The sequence below is a fragment of the Zeugodacus cucurbitae genome, chromosome 4, assembly GCF_028554725.1.
Source record: "Zeugodacus cucurbitae isolate PBARC_wt_2022May chromosome 4, idZeuCucr1.2, whole genome shotgun sequence".
NCBI classification, from domain to species: Eukaryota; Metazoa; Arthropoda; class Insecta; order Diptera; family Tephritidae; genus Zeugodacus; species Zeugodacus cucurbitae.
Window position 1 is genome coordinate 58125819 of NC_071669.1, and position 17381 is coordinate 58143199.

The 17381-nt window shown below is 34.1% G+C and overlaps 1 protein-coding gene across 2 annotated transcripts in view; it reads right to left on the reverse strand.

Moving 5' to 3' along the window:
- Positions 1-1147: 1147 nt before the first annotated feature.
- LOC105220865 (zinc finger protein rotund) overlaps positions 1148-17381 on the reverse strand; it is a 59156-nt gene continuing 42922 nt past the window's right edge. Inside the window, exons 2-6 of one of the 2 annotated variants that reach the window (XM_011197402.3) lie at positions 7327-8037; positions 7127-7243; positions 6008-6046; positions 2379-5196; positions 1148-2309 (exon numbers count right to left, since the gene is read on the reverse strand). In XM_011197402.3, the coding sequence (XP_011195704.1) occupies positions 1636-2309; positions 2379-5196; positions 6008-6046; positions 7127-7243; positions 7327-7845 (4167 nt within the window). In that variant the 5' untranslated portion in view covers positions 7846-8037 and the 3' untranslated portion in view covers positions 1148-1635. The remainder of the gene's footprint in view (positions 2310-2378; positions 5197-6007; positions 6047-7126; positions 7244-7326; positions 8038-17381) is intronic. The other variant, XM_011197403.3, reaches the window with a different exon arrangement.

A 17381-nucleotide genomic window follows, 5' to 3' on the forward strand; every position in this document is an offset into this window, starting at 1 on the left:
TTTCGCATAATTTTTGAGAGCTTTCACCAAAATGCAAAAAGAGCTTTCATCAATTATCAAAAGCTTTCACTTTAAATTTTCTTTAACTTTGGAAGTATTGCAAAAATATTACAAATTTTAACAAATATTAGCAAGGGTTTCAGTTTAATTATGAAAGCTTTCACTAATTTCGTTAAGCTTTCTCCGATTTCCAGCGCCAAAACTCTATAAAACTTGCTATAACTTTCATCATTTAAGAAGTATTTCCGTCTAAAGCTTTAAGTTACATAAAATATTCCAAATTTTATTTAGAAAAAGCTCTTATATTCAAGCATTTTTTACGAAAACATTGAAATATTTCATTACTGTAAGCTGAAATCTTTCAGTGACTGCTTAATAAGTCAATAATATTTAAAAAAAGAAATTTTTCAAATTTGAAAAAAAAAAGCTTTTGTGAAAGTTTGTAGAGCTTTCACGTAAGTGTTAAAAGCTTTTAAAAAAATTTGTTTACATTTATCAATAGAGTTCAAACCGCTTTCATTTGAGTCAAAAGAGCTTTCATCCAGCCCTTGAAGCTTTCATCCAGCCCATGAAGCTTTCACTAAATTTTTTACATCACTTTTCAATTTACTAACACAAAGTTTGTCAACGTACAGCATGCATGATACCGCAAAACATGCAGTTCTAAATCAATATAAGGCAACTTGTTTTCTCCAACAGATTTTCAGTTTTCAGCTAGCATACTTATACAAAATTTTGTACAGTTAATATTATTTTAGTACAATGCTGTTTTTAAATGCAATTCGCAATAGAGTTTAGCCAAAAAGTTAATTGTAGAAGTTTACTTTAAAGATTTTGTTTACTTTTTTTACGGTTATTTTATTACTGTTATTCTTTTACTGTTATTATTTTACTGTTATTTTTTATATTCTAAAACTAATGAAGTTGCATAATTAGCCACGTATAAAACTCGCGGTTACTTAAAGGGTTTCTGCATATTTTTGAATTTTGTTTAATTTATTTTATTTTTTTCTTTAACAAAAAAATAGTTTGTGCAAAATAATTGGTTGCCAATTTTGAGATCTTTTCAAGAAATGAAAAATTATAATTTTAATTTCCACTACTAATCACACGCTAAACGCACTCCAAGTGAAGTTTGAGTTGAATTTTGTTTTTTTTTTGTTTTTTAATGATTAAATGTATATTTTAACTAATTGCTTGTAATTATTTATAGCTACGTAGTAGACCAATCAATAAATTCACTAATTATACAATGACGTTGTCGACTATTAAATTAATAATACCATAAATGTTTTAGTTTTAGTTCTATTCCATTTTTAGCTCAGTTGTAGATTTCATGTAAAAGCACAACATTTCGACAAATTCGACGAAATGAAAGCTTCACAATGAGCTTTCACATTTTCATATTGCACTTTTATAACTGTTGTGAGACATTCTAGCTCAGCGCTGCCACAGCGCCTTTGAGTGAAATCGACGAGTGACAGTGATTCCATTTCCACTCAATTCAATTGAGCGTTTGCTCCGCGTCGCTCAACTCAACTGCTGTGCGCACACCTCAACCGCAACTTTTCAGTTTGATTTTCAGTTTTTTTGTTTTTGCTTTCGCTACCACTTCTTTGCGCTGCCGACGGCGCTCTACGTGCACTCAATGATCATCGGTTGACTGGACTCGATCACCGATGGACGCGATTCTTGATTCTGCGCGTGCTGGTGGGCGGCGGCCGCATGTGCTGCTGCCGCTGCAGCTGCCGCCGCGGCGTGTGCTGCTGCTGCTGCGGCATGCGCGTGTGAGACGCTCATGTAGGCGTCGTTGCCGGGTGGTGTGTTGACCGCGTTCGCGCCATTACCGTTAGCGCCTGGTGGCAATAAATGCATTTGTTGTTTGCTGCTGGCTTTCAGTGGATGCGATTGCTGTTGTTGCTGTAGCAGTTGTTGTTGCTGATGTTGCAAGTGTTGTTGCTGTTGTTGTAGGCTGTGATGGTGTTGTTGTTGTGCCGATGAGCCAAGCAACATGCTGGCGGCGGTTGGGTTCGGTGATGCGCCAGATAAATGCTGAGCCGCCGCGGCTGCGGCATGCTGTTGCAACATGGCGGCGTGTTGTTGTTGCAAATGCGCATGTGTTTGCTGTTGTTGCGATTGTTGTTGATGCAGCGGATTGATAGAAATGAGACGTGGCGATGTTGGATGACCGGCGGGGTTGGTATGATTGACGGCGCCACTGCCGGGTGGCATATGACGCAAATGTGGATGCATTTGTTGTTGCATATGCTCGAAGGCCTCACGCGAGTCGGGCTCAGGCAGGTCTTTGTCTGTTTGTGGAAAAGAAAGAAACATTAATAATTGCTGTGGTTTCTTGCAAACTTGCTGCGGAAACTTACCCAAACACTCGGAGGTCGCCGCTGCGGCCATGGCCAGCTCCTCCTCCAAATCGTTGGGCTTGCAGCTCGTCGTCTTCCAGTGCGTACGCAGCCCGGAGGCGCTGATGTACTTCTTATCGCAACCCTGACACACATAAGGCCGATCGTTGGTGTGCAGTCGCTTGTGGAGCTTCAGATGCACGAACTGTGTGAACTTCTGTGGACACAGATCGCAGGCGTACGGCTTTTGACCGCTGTGCAAACGCAGATGGGTCTTCAAATTCGACGTCGAGGAGAAACGCTTCTTGCAGATGTCGCACTGATGCGGCTTCTCACCGGTATGTACCAGATGATGCTTCTGCAAGTGCGCCAGCTGTGTGAAGCTCTTCGTGCAGACATTGCATTTGAATGGTCGCTCGCCGGAATGTGTACGCAGATGCACTTTCAGATTGCTCAACTGACCGAAGGTCTTGCAACAGACGTTGCATTCGTAATGCATCTTGCCATCTTTCTTCTTCAACGGATATGGCAGTGAGCGATAGCCGCGTGCAGCCAACGAGTTCGGGCTAAGTGGACTGCCACTGCGCGGACACGAGTTGCCATCGGGACTCAGACTGCTGGGTGGTGAAATGCGCAATGGTTGCATGAGCATCTGTGAGCTGGACTGCAGCAGGTGCAGATTGGGTGTAGAGCCGCTGGACGCATTCGACTGGCGATCGAAGGGCGAGTGTGAGCTATGTGGCGGCGAGTGGAACGTGGATGTGGGCATATGTGAGAGTGGATGTCCACCACCCGGCGCGCCACCATTCACGCTACTGCTGGAATATGGTGAATATGCTGAGTACGGTGGCGTTTGATGACCATCCGAGACGAAGGCGCTGTGTCCAACATGCGCCGGCGAGAATATCACATGATGACCCGGTGGCGGTGGTGGCGAACAGTCGTCCTTCAGACTGCCACGTGACGAAGCAATGAGCATTTCGGTATCGTGCATCGACGCAGCATGCATATCGGGCGCCTGCGCTAAATTGGAGCTTGAGTCGGGACTGACAGCATTGCCATAACGATGTGATTTCTTATACGAATAAGCCATCTCTGTGGGCGAAGAAGGTGGTGGTGTGGCTGCGTTGGCGTGTCGACAAGCGGCCGCTGCAGCAGCTGCGGCCTCCAAACGATGCTGACCCGTCAATATGGTTTCCAGTATGCTCGAGGAGGGTGGCGTGAAACGCATATAAGCGACGCTAGCAGCCGACGCCGATTGTGTGGCTGTGGGTGGTGGCGGTGTGGTGGTCTCAGCTTCGTAGTATGCCTTATTCAGTGGCACTATGGTGCGCGTCGCATGTCCATTAGCGCTGCTTAGACTACGATCTACTACGATGACGGTGCTCGAAGCATGTTGTTGTTGTGTCGTCGAACCCGGCATATGATCCACATCCATCGCGTCGTCATCCAACTGTGTAGAAGACGTGCAGGCGGGTGTGGCTTCATTGGCGGCCAGCAAATCATCTTCGCTGGATGTGGCACCAACTGTGGGCAGTTCGTCGCTTGTGTTTTGATTGCTATTGGTTGTGTTGTTAATGTGGCACATGGCCTCAGTCTTAATGGCGCATTTGCTATTCTTGAACTCATACTTGAGCGGCATTTTCACCTTGAATTTGCGATACTCATTCTTGTCGCCGCCGCAATCCATAGAGGCGGTGGCGGAAGACACCACTGCTGGAGTCAACGCTGTGTTGTTGTTGTTAACCACCGCATTGTTGTTGCTATTACTGTTTGCAGCAGCAGCTGCTGCCGCCACAGCCGCAGCGACGGCCGCCTTCTGTGGATGCGTGATAACAGTCTCTTTCGGTGCAATGGCTTTCTTCGAGCAGTCCAAAACATAATTGTGCTCGCTTTCGCTATCGCTCGAGTCTTCAGGTGGCGTGAGTCCATCCTCATGATACTCATTGCTGTGGTAACCCTCATCCGAGCGCACCGAACGCACGCTACCATCATTCGGCGTCAACTGATGTTCATAGTGCGTGTCTTTGTGTGGTATCGGTGAGCCCGCCACATCCTTGGCCTCCTTCACGCCACAATCGCTGCTCGCTGGCGAGCGTTCGCGCACGATTACCGACGACGCGCCAGGCTCTTGCTTGAGATGCAACACCGTCTGATGTTGTTGAATGTGTTGGTGGTGTTGCAGGTGTGTGGCGGCAGGCAGTTGATGTTGATGTGCGTTCGACTGCCGCTGCGTGGACTGCGCGTGATGTATGTGTGGCAGTCCAACCAAATGCTGTGGCATGTGACTCGCACTACTCTCGCGGCAGCTGGGTGGCGACGGACTAGGCGTAATAGAGCGTCGACTTACACCCGCATTGCCCGCCACCGCTGGCATTGGTGGTATTGGCAGTCCCATAACGTACGTGATGTGATTGTATGCAACTTCGGGTGGTATCTCAGGCGCTGGCATGCAGTACGGCGAATTCGTACGCAATTTCGCTTTATGGCTCAACAGTAATGGGCTCGTCGCTGTGGCATTACTCGACACATCTTCATCTTCGGCATCCGCCTCGGCGTCCTCATCATCGTCACACACAGCCTGCTTGCAAGCGCCAAAGATCGTGCGCTCCGGATCGACATCGTAACCAAGCCGTCGTGCGAAATCCTTACAATACCACACCATCAACTCTTCATTGGGCATAATGTCACGTGTCGTATAGAAATAGATATTCTCCTGATGTTGGCATGCCACCAAATTCATCACGGACAAACTGTAGGCGGAGGCGACGTAACGCATCCAATTCGCTTGCGCACGATCCGAACCGTCCAAATAGTAGAAATCGTCATCTTTGAAGATCTGTTGGCGAAATGCGTCAATCATGTGAGGGGAAGAGAGGAAAACGAAAAGAAATTGGGGAAGTTTGGTTAGCTTATGGGATATAGCCAAAAATATATGTCAATAAGTTCAGTTAGTTGAGTAAGAAAAAACAACAACAACAAAAACATGTAGTGCGAAACGATTCAAAACACTTTTTCGATAAATAAAATACGGCGTTGTGAATCATTTGGCGGGTTTTTCGGAAAAAATTTTGACACAAGAGTTCAGAGTTCAGTCTACAAAGTAGCGATAGAGTTCGCTTTCATTGAAAAAAAATTAAATATAAAATATCGTAAATTCATTATATTATATACAAAAAGTGTGTACAACAACAACAACATTTGGAGAATTACATATATTAAAGTATAAATATTAATACAGAGTATATATAGCGAAACACCAATTATTTAAAAATTCCAATAACAGGCAGAAAATGAAAAAGAATTAAAAATAAATATTTCTTGCTTATAAAAAGTAAAATAAAAATTATAAAATAACAGTAAATTAGTACTTGTTGCAATATTTTGTATTTTTATAATGCGCCTAAAGGTATGCTAAAAGTAATTGAGACTAATTTTTTTATCAAACATTTTAATTTTTTTATGTTTAGCATACTTTTAGGCAACAAAATAGTCAAAACAAAATTTACAATTATAAAAGAGAGAGAGAGAGAGCGACAGCTAGATAGAGAGCGACAGAGAGAGCGAGCGTGTAGTACGTCGTAAAGTAGTAGCACTTAACGTTTAAGAGTTAGCGTTAAAAAAGTGGTTAAAAAGCATAAAAATAGTACCTTAATGTTCCCGTAGGTTATGTGGCGTGTTTCCTGCACCTGATTATTTCGTTACGAATTTTTGTATTTTTAGTTTTCATATTTCAAATGCGTTTTAGAATTTTGTTTATTTTTTTTTTTGGTTTTTTGAGGTTATGTCGAATTTGTAGATGATTGGTGGAGTTGTTGTTATTTGATTTGATTTTTTGTTAAGTTGGTGATGGTAGTTTTGGTGGTAGGAATATATTTATATATATTTATGTACATGAAATAAAATGGAAAAAGTTTGGTTTTGGTTAACGGTTAGAAAATTTTAATTTTTATAAAAATTATTGTTATTTTTTTAATATTATAAGTAAGCGTTTAGAAAATGATAACATTAATGATTAGTTAATTTGTAGTGTGGAATATGGGATGGTTTGATTGCTTGATGGTTGTAAATTAAAAATGATTTATGGTTTCATGGCTTGATTTTGATAGGGTTTTATGTTTGGATTAATGACTTTTAGGTTATGTAAATAATAGTAATTATTGAAAAAACTGAATATGCTTTGCTTATTAAAGCTTAAAAAGCCAGTAGTGCCTTTGTAATTGCTACTTTTCGAAAAAAAAAAATTGCTTGGCGCATAAAAGTATGCAACAAAATCAGCATTTTGTTTAGATATGATATTAATAATGGGATTTTAAAAGTAAAATTATTATTATTACGAAGTTTTTTCGAGATTCTATAGAATTAGAAAAAATATTAAAAAAAAAAATTTTTTTAAATATTTTGTTAAAAAAATTTTATTGAAAAATGTTGTTATTAATATTTTTAAATTTAACCAAGACTTTTGGAAAAATATGTAATTTTAGAAAAAAAAATTTTGTTAAAAAAAAATTTTCTAAAAGAAAATATTTATAAAAAAATTTTTAACAAAACATTTATAAATAAATAATATTTTTTTTTATTTTTAAATTTAACTAAAATTTTGTTTTTATTAAATTAAAGTAAAAAAAAAATGTGATAACATGAGTTCACTGAAATGCTTTGTATGTCCTATAACTGTGCTGATTGTTGAGCCATATTCCCACTATGCTTTATGTTTCCTCATTAGTTTGTTGTTATATATAAAATTTTTATTGTTTGTATGTGCTTACCCGCCAGAAATAGCGCGCCTTATTCTTATCGTTGGGATAATTCGGAGTTGGAACGCCTTCAAAGGGGCCAAAACGTGTGCCGCGCGGTATCACACCAGTGCTCCAAACTCCTTCAGTCTGCAAAGCGAAGAAGAACAACAAAAAATTTACAAATTAATAAAACAACAACACTAAATGTGCTCGAAGTAGTTTGAACTCACCTTAACATTTGGCGTTGAGAAAACCATGGATGGTTTCAGTGTTAGGCTGCGTGGCAGCGTGCGATCCGCCCGATTCGCTATGCCGCGCTCGCATTGCACATCGGGCACTATATAAACGGCCAGCCGTTCGAAGTCCTCCTCGCGCATGCGCGTCACATCGTAATCCTGTGTGCCGTCCGGTGAGGGACTGCGCGGCGCGCTGCGCATGGGCGCTGACGTCGGCGCTGTCGTTGTCGTCGTCGTCGAGGCGGTGGGCGGCGGCACTAGAGCGGCACTTTGTTGTTGTGTACGATGTGTCAGCGTTGACGTCGTCGCCGCCGCCGCCACTGTGGACATTGTGCGATTGTGCGCTGGCTGTTGTTGCTGTTGTTGTGTGTTGACGGTGGTGTTCATGTTGTTGTTGTTGTTGTTGTGAGTGTTGTTGCTAATACGACTAATACTAGTACTACTACTGTTGTTGCTGTTGCAATGCTTTCTGGTGGTATGTGCTGCTGATTGTTGTGCTAGTTGCACGTTCATTGTGTGTGTTTTTTGTTTTATTTTTGTTGTTTTGATTGATTTTGTTGCTTTAAAAAATACTTATTCGCTTTCCTTATGCTGTAGACGAAGTGTGTGTATATAAAGTTTTTGTTTTTTTTTTGGTTAGTTATACAGGAGGTTGCAGTTCCCGCTTTAGTCCGTTACGAAATGACTTTTTATATTGAAATTTTTCTGGAAAAAAAAGAAAAAATTAAATTAAACTTGGTAAAAATTAGTTGAAATAAAAAAATCAAGGTTTAAATTAGTTTAATTTTTTTATAAAATATTTTCTAAATAAATGTGGATTAATTTTCAATATTTATATTTTATAATATTACTATTTTCTAAAAATTTATAATAATCATATATTATAAAATAATTTTAAAATTTTAGGAATAAAAAAAAAGTTTCTAATAAAATATTAAATTAAATATTGTTTTAAATATTTTTTCATATAAAATTGCTTCTATATTATTTACATTTTTTTTAGTTTTTTTTGTTAAATTTAAATTTTTAATTTTTTTTCTTCAGTATTTTAAATATGTCTTTTATTAAATTATTTTTTAATTTTTTATTTCATAATAAAATTAAATATTAAAGTTTTATGAAAATTAAAAAAAAATCTAAACATTTAAAATATTTTTCAATTTATTTTTAATTCTTGAAATAAAAAAAATATTTTCATAAAAAAATAAATAATGATAAAAAAACAAAATTTTTTAATAAAAAAAATATATTTTATATTTATTAATAACATTTTTTATTTTAATTGTTTAATTTTAAATGATAAAAAAACAATTTTTTTTTAATTTTTAATAAAATTTATTTATATTTATTAATACTATTTTTTTTTTATTTTTTTAGTCTTAAATATGAAATTATTTTTTATTAATTTATTTCATTTTTATGTAATTTTTTTGTAAAGAAAAATTTTTCTACCCGAAATTGTTAAAAAAAAATTTACTATTCGGTTCACATTCGCACACACGATTGCCGAAGGTTAAAGTTGAAGGTCTCACATGCATTTCTCCCTAAATATTACATAAGCAGTTGTATGTGTGCTTGTCTTCTTGTATAAATTCCGCTGCAGGGTACACGATAACCTTAAACTTGAACTACAACAACAACGCCAACAACACTAGCCAAGAACTAATGACCTTTAGACGTAGTAAAAATACATTTTCTGTCTCTCTTTTATATGCCTCTTTGCATGCATTGGCATTGAACTGCTGCTTCTTGTTGCTTCGGTCAATAAATTATTAATTTTATATTATAATTGCATTACAACGACAAGGTTAGTGCGTTGCAAATTTCCTACCATGTACGTGTGTGTGTGTGTGTGTGTATGTGTGAGCGATGCATTACTTTACAAACACATACACTCCCTTCCGCCGAACACTTGCGCTTTTCGTTGCGCTCATGCAAAGCGTAATTGCCGCTGCTGCTGCCCACTCGAGAGCCACTACCCAATTACCTACTTATTGGCGCGTGTATACGCTTATATTGTTGTTTTTATTGGGGGTGGGGATGTGCAAGGGCACACAGTCACTCGTATATATGTGCTTTGAAGGGTTTGTTTGTGCAAATAATGCAAAAAAGTGCTAAATGCCAAGGCTTTATTTGCATGGCAGTGCGAAATGTATAAATATGTGCTCGTATATATTCTAAATAACACTAAGTTGTTGTTTTGAGTGACGACAGTTGCAAAGTTTTGCCGCTGCATTTTCACTTTTACTTTAGCTGCCGTCACTGGCCCTACTGGCGTAATACTTCATTATTGCTGCTTTGCTGAACTCAATTTTTTTTTTGCTGATCGGTAGGAGGAAAATATTTATTGATTGGTTAGAGCACACATATGTATACTAAAGTATTTGTATGTATGCATGTATGGGCGTATTATAAGTATATATGCACATACTGTGCTGAGAGATGAGAAATGTAAATGATACAGATATATTTTATAACAAAATTTTTTGAAATTCATAAAAATATTTTTTTAACAATATTTGCATAAATAACCAAAAATTAGAAAATTATAGCAAAATTATGGCAAACATTTTTTGCTATAATTTGTATTGGCTTACCATTTTCATATAGAAAAAAAATAAAACAAAAAACATTTCAAATAAGCTTTATAACAAATCAAATTATAGCAAAATTATGGCAAAAAATTCTTGCTATAAAATTGGTTTCGTGGTATTGTATTGGCTAACTTTTTCATATAGGAAAAAATTAAAAACTAAAAAATAATATTTGGAAAAGTTTTATAGCAAAAAAATTATGGCAAACACAGTTTTGCTATAAAATTACTTTTTCACTTGTGTATTAGTTACAAAAATTTTTATAGCAAAAAATGTTCGAAAAATTTTATAGCATAATTGTGCTATAAAATTATAGCAAAATTTTTTTAATTTTTTTTTTCGAAAAAAACCTTTTTTTTATATATAATATGTTTTTTCCAACATTTTTTTATATTTTGAATTGTTTTTCTTCTTCATTATTCACCTCATTAACAAGCAATTAATCAATCAATATGCTATATGCTGCGCACAATTTATACACAATCAATGCATTTAATGCGCCCCTTTTTACAATTCTAACGCCTCTCCAGCATAGCATTAAGACATTGGGTTCCCATTGTCTCGCCTTATTGGCGTCTATTAATAAATAGAATATGTACTTGATATTTGCGCAGGGAAAACCGAGTCACCTACATATATGCATACATCACTCATACACACATGCATATTGACATTGATTGCATTATAAATAAATTTGCATACAGCACTCAAGCCTTGACGCATTAAACAAACAGTTCCGCATATACATCAACACTTGTGTGTATATGTGTACGAATTCTTCATCCTAACCACTTCGTGAGTAAACACTTGCTCTTCCCTTTCCTTATCAACTCAAACCTTATCTTATCGCAAAGCTTTAAACTTACATCAAACCAATGAGTATGTAGGCACCCACACTCATACAAAATATATTTTCAAACTTTGCACGTGTGCGTATTTGTCCATGACCATGTGAGCGCAACCAATATACGTCTGTTGCATTCTTTGACGTCGCTAATTTTATTTATATATATATGTATAGCATATGCAAATGTGTGTGAGTGCTTTGATTGCCACACAAACACATTTTTGATATACAGAATATTTTTCGCTGGCTTTATAAATGAAAAGGCAAATTGAGCGTGCATAAAGAGATGAGTAAAGGTGTATTGAATATGAAATGCACTCATTGAGTGAATTTTGTATTATATTTTATTCTAGAATCTTGAAATTAGTGTAATATATTTTTAATAACAAGTTTTACTACGTCATTTCCCTCTAAACATCTAAATTTTTTCAAATCTCAATCACTTTATATAAAACTCAAAAATCACTCAATTGTTTTTGTGCTCATTATGCACTTTGAGTAAATTTTTTGGCAGCTCTGTTATCTTCTTTCTTCTTAATTTTCGCATTTTTCAATGCCAACCGCAATTATTGTAATTTTTTTTAGATAAAAGATCCACTCAATTACAATTACACTCAAATGCTTTATTTGGCACTCGAGTACTGCAAGACCCTCCAGCTGTCAAGCGCAACTTGTGCAATACATTTGGTAACCTCGTTAGAGGTTACGTACTTGATTTTGTTGCACATATGCCCTCCGGTGGTCATATACTCGTATATAGCCGGTGTGTATGTATTTGTTTGGTGGGGTGTCTTCTTTTACTTTCTACATATACATATGTATGTGTTATAAATTGCCTTGAATGCGTTTGCTTGTGCGATTTTTTCACTGCAAATTGTTGACGGTGAAGGTGAAATTAAATGACGCATTGAATTTCTTAAAACACAAATAATGAAAATTTGCTGAAAAGCGAAAGTCAAGGAAATGTGAGGAAATTGAAGGGTATTGGATTCAATTTATAATTTTTAAGTTTTTAAATTTTTTTGGTGTTAATTTCATAATTTTCAATTAATAATTAATTACAATTAAACATTTTTAATTAATAATTTAATACTTTTGTGATTTTTTTTTAATTTTAATTATTTATTAATTATTTAATTTTTTTAATATATATATTTTTTTATTTTAGATGTGATTCGGATGGGGTAAGGTAAGTGAAATTAATTTTTTTTTAATTTTTTCCATAAATTTTTATGTATATTTTTTCTAACTTTTTAATAATTTTTTATAAAAATTACAAAAAAAATTATATTTTATTTTAATTTTTTTTTAAATTTTTTCCTAAATTTGTATTTATATTTTATGTAACTATTTAATATTTTTTTAATAAAATTTTTATAATTTTGTTTCAAATTTTTTTTTATATTTTTTTTCCAATTTTTATTAAATAATTTTTTATTATTTTTTTTTTTTTGAACTATTATATTGATTAAATTTCTTATAACTATTTAAAAACATATAGAATCAATTACTAATATAAAAGTAAAAATTTGCCACATGCCATAAAATATTATAGCAACATTTTTTATCGAACTCGGATGATTTCAATAGAGTGATAATACTTTTTTTCGAATAAAAAATCTTTTTTCGAACAAAAACAGAGTCAAGGGATCGAATAAAAAAATATTTTTTCGAACAAAATTCGAACAAAAAAATATTTTTTCGATCTTAAACCTTTATTTTGTGCCATAAAAACATTTTTCGTATCAAAAATATTGCTATAATGCCATCAATTCCATTAAAGGAAAGACAACACCCTTTCCATAAAAATGATTTAAAATTCACCAAATTCCGTATTTAATTCTATTCTTACTAAAATTAGTTATTATTTCACTTAAAAATATTAATTTAAACCCACTATTGCTTACCATTCACTTATGCGCACATATGTCTATCAGAACCTACGCGGCGTATGAGCAACATTTTCGGTATATAAATTCAATTGAAATTGCATATGGCCGGTTGTAAATTATATTCACTTTATTTTATTTTTTCAATTTATTTATAAAAAAGTCTACTCATTTACTTGTGTATGTGTTTGTATTACAAAATATATATTTTGATTTATTTTTCTCGAAAAAAAAATTTTGTGTAAAATTTTCACTTTCACACGTTAATTTGTAGGCAACAAATTGACTTTTGACGTACAGTTTTTTTGCATTTGCGTTTGTTATTGTGAAAAAATTTTAATTTTTATATACTTGTGTGCGGCTACAGATTTTTCACATCGCACAAATGCGTTCAATATGCGCTCAATTTACAGTTTTTCTACAATTTAGAATTGCACAGCTGGTGTTCTATACTTTTTGTTGTTTTTTCTTACTTTTCTTTTGCTATACTTTAGCAAATTTACTTTGATTTACATACGCCGCTTGCGCTGTTCTGACGTCTTGCTTCAAGGCTGCGCTGCCGGAAAATAGTTTCACTTTTATTTAAAAAAATATATTTTACGTTTCAAATCCGCGGCGTGACGGCTTTCACATATATACTATTTGGTGTTTATTTATAAACTGAAGGGTTGCAAACATACACAAATCTACTGTTTGGACATTTTGTATGCGAACGTGTGTTGGCGTGCGCTGAAAAAATTTTTTCAACTTTTTTTGGTGTAAAGCAAATCTGCACTGTCGCCACGCAATTTATGCACAATTAATAGAATTTCTTTACACTTTGCACTTGTTCAGCTTGTTTTTGCATTTTTTCTGTTTGGAATTTTTATTTAATTTATATTGATTAACTCAAAAGCAACACAAGTCAATAAACACTTTTTTTGCAAAAAAAAAAAAAATGTATTAAAATTTGCTGTTTAGCTATTTTACACGCTTTTAACAAGTATTAAAGTAGAAAATAATATTTTAATTTTTTTAATAAATTTTTATTATTTTTTTTTTATTTTCTTATACACCGCATATTGCGCTCTTGCTGCGCGACGTTGACGTTGCGAGTCCGCATTCAAAAAATGCACTAAAATGTATGTGTAGGCGCTGAGCAGCCAGTAGTCGCGCTGTAAGAGCGGTCGGTCGAGCATTTGTCGAGCTGTCAGAATGAGTAGAATTCCAACTGCATACAAACTACTTGCAGAAAACGCTGCAAAAACAACAACAATTTAAGGATAATAAGCGGCTAAAACTGGTAGTATCGCTGACGACTAAATATTTTTTATTTGTTGTTGTTGTTATTTATTTTTTTATTAGAAAATTCAACAAATTGCTTTCGACTCAAACTCTAAAAAATTCTATATTCGTATTTGTTGTTGTGCATATGCGGAAGTGTTGTTGCAATTGCAATCGCCCTCATGCACATCCACTACTGACCCATTTTTCTAGTCACCAACACACACTCAGGCGCGCGCGAGAAGCTTTTGAGTACCCTTAAATGCATTGCACTCAAGCGATAACACAGACAGCAGCTACACAAGCGCGCTCTCAGCGCAGCAAAGAAACAGTTATGTGAGTGTCACAAATGCATCGCACTTGCATGTGAGTTTGAGTGAAAGTGTGAGTTTTCGAGTGAAAATTTGAGTGCTTGAGTGCAAGTGTCTGTTTTTGAGTGACTCACTCAACTGCAAATTCTTATCAACTAGAGGGGTTGTTATGCGCTCGTTTGCCGCCAAGGCGTTGCATTCGTGGCCATCAACTGTCAGTCGCTCGAGCAAAAAAAGCTTTCGTTAGACCGCCAAAAAAGCTCTGGACTTGTCATGGTCACAACACAAGCAAGGCGGCAAGCAACTCATTGGCTACTGCGACTGCTTGTACACAATTTCGAATCTGTTGTGGAAGGCACTGGCGTGCATGTCATACACTTGGCAAGCAGTCGGCGCCAGACTGCATACCCCACCAAACCCTTCTCTCCGCTTTTTCTGCACTTAATGTCTTTATAAGCTATAAGGATTTCCTTAATATTTTGGCACTTTCGCTCTCACACTCTTCTATGTTTTTGTGTATTTTTTGTACATATCTACTATATACATATGTCTTAATAGCTTTTGGTAAATAGTAAAAGGGCGCACAGGTTGATTAATGCATTGGCTGCTATTTCTATTTTCTCCTTGTTTGTCTATGCTTAGTGTTGTTGTTTTTATCGTATTTACTAATTTTAGCAAAGCGCCGTCTACCCTACAATAATCTGCTGCATTTGTTGTATGCACAATTGTAGCTGCTAAATTTGGTTTGTGTTCTCGCGTATTTTTAGGTTAGTTCGGGTGCGCTATTACAAATCAAAGGTTTTAAAATTAATTCTAAGGGGGACTATATGTGTGTTTAACATTGGCATGCCACAATTTCATGATTGTGTCTAAATATAAGTGAAATGTTTACAAGAATTTTGCAGCACAAGTTGAGCTATTGTTTTTGTTGTTGCGCTAATGCTGTCAAATTCGCTTTTATGCAGTTACATAATTTTTATTTGCTATTTCTATTTGTGTAAATACATGTTTCGCAACACATTGTCACTCAAAAAGTGAAATTGTATAAGCATTTTTGCTTCCTTGTTGCTTAGAGATACATATGTGAAATGTTGCTAGCATAGTCAAAATGTTGCGAAACATAAAAACTGAGAGTTAAAGGAAAATTTTTTTTAATGTAAAGCATACTTAATACAACAATTTTTTTCCAATTCGTTGAAATAAATTTTCAGCAACATGTTGCTTACTACTTATACATGTATGAAAATGTTGCAGCGCAACATAAATGCATAAAATTAAGCAGGAGTGCTATAATAATGAGTTTATGTTGCGTAACATATTACGTAAGTATGAATGAAGAATGTGGTATAAATTTTGTGAATTAAAAAAAGAATTTTAATAAAAAAATTTAATAAAGAATTTTAATAAAAATTAAAAAAAAAAAATTTAAATAAAAAATGTTAATAGTTTTTTTTTAATAAAAATTTTAATAAATATACTAAATAAAAAAATTTTTAACAAAAAATGGTAATAAATTTTTTTTAATAAAAATCGAAATAAAAAAAATTTTAATAAAAGGATTTTATAATAAAATTTTTATTTTTTTTTTAATCATTAATAAAAAAAAAATTTTATAGCCATAAAGTATTTTTTTCGACTTATTTTTTCAACTCACCTTTAGTATGTGAACACTTTGATTTATTAAAAAAAAAATTTTTTTTATAAAAATGCACAGTTTTTGTGTTTTTTTTTTTGCTTTGTGCGCAAATAAATGGCAGTGTAGGTGTACTAGGCAGTTTACGTAATTCACTTTTTGCGAAATTTAGTAAAGTTTTTCTTAAAACGTTATTTGTTTCGTTGCTTTAATTAATTTTTTTTAATAACGTAATATTAAATTTAATTAAAAAATAATATTTTTAATTTTTTTTTTGTATTTAAGTTTTAAAATGTTTATTTTTGGTTTTGAAGAATTTTTAGACTGTTGTAAAATGTTTTTTTAGTTTATTTTTGTTTAAATTTTTTTAGTTTTTAAATAAATTTTTTTTGTTGTAAAAATTTATTTTTAATTTTTTTGTTACAATTTTATTTTTATAATAAAAGGTTTGTTTTCAGTAGTTTTATTATATTTTTTAACTAAAATATATTTTTGAAATTTAATTAATATTTATTAGTTATTTAGTATTATGTATATATATATTTTTTTATATTAAAATAATTTATATAATTTGTTTTTAAATATTTTAATAGTTTTTTTTTTTAAATAAAATAATTATTTTTTTAAATTTTTGTAATTATATAAATATTATTTTTTATTTGAATTAATTTTTTTTTAATAATTTTATATTTTAAAAATATTTTTTTAAACAAACTTTTTTTATAATCTTTTTTGTAAAATTTTTTTATATTTCATTTTATAAATATTTTTTGTAAAATAATTTTTTAATAATTTTTTTATTAATTTTTTTATATAAAATTTTTCAATTTTATTTTACAAAATTTTTATTTGCCTTTTACTATTTATCAGAACACATTTGTGACAAGAGAAGTCTCCATAATTCAGTTCATATAAGAATATTTAAAATATTTGTACAGTTCCGTAGTCCATATGAGAACTTGAATCCCCAAATATGCCGTCGCTTTTGCTTTCAACTCTGCAATTTGCATATCATTCGCTTTCACCCCGCTGCCGTGTGCGATTATAAAAGTATAACGCGTGCACAAAAATGAAACGGAAATTATCTTGTGAAAGTGTTATTCGATACCACAAACGTTGGGATTTTTACTTTTACCCGAATCCAACCTAACCTATCCTATGCACTTTCGTTGACCGCTAACCGTACCGCGCGCCATACACAATTTTCGAAACATAACCGAGCACCAGCAATGACATTCTAAAGTGCAGAAATGCAATGCGAAAAGCTGCGAAAGTATCTGCGGGCGGACACACAGTGCGACACAAGCACACACACACACACACACACAAGATCGTTTGGCGTTTACGTGGCGTAAAATGCAACGCTGGGCTGCAGCATGCGGGTGGCGGGGCGAGGTACATAAAGAGTGGTTGAGTGGGTTAATGAGCGTCGGAGGAAGAGGGGGTTAGCAGCATGTATATACTTATATACTGAATAGTCATAAACACTTATGTACATGTGATTATATAAGG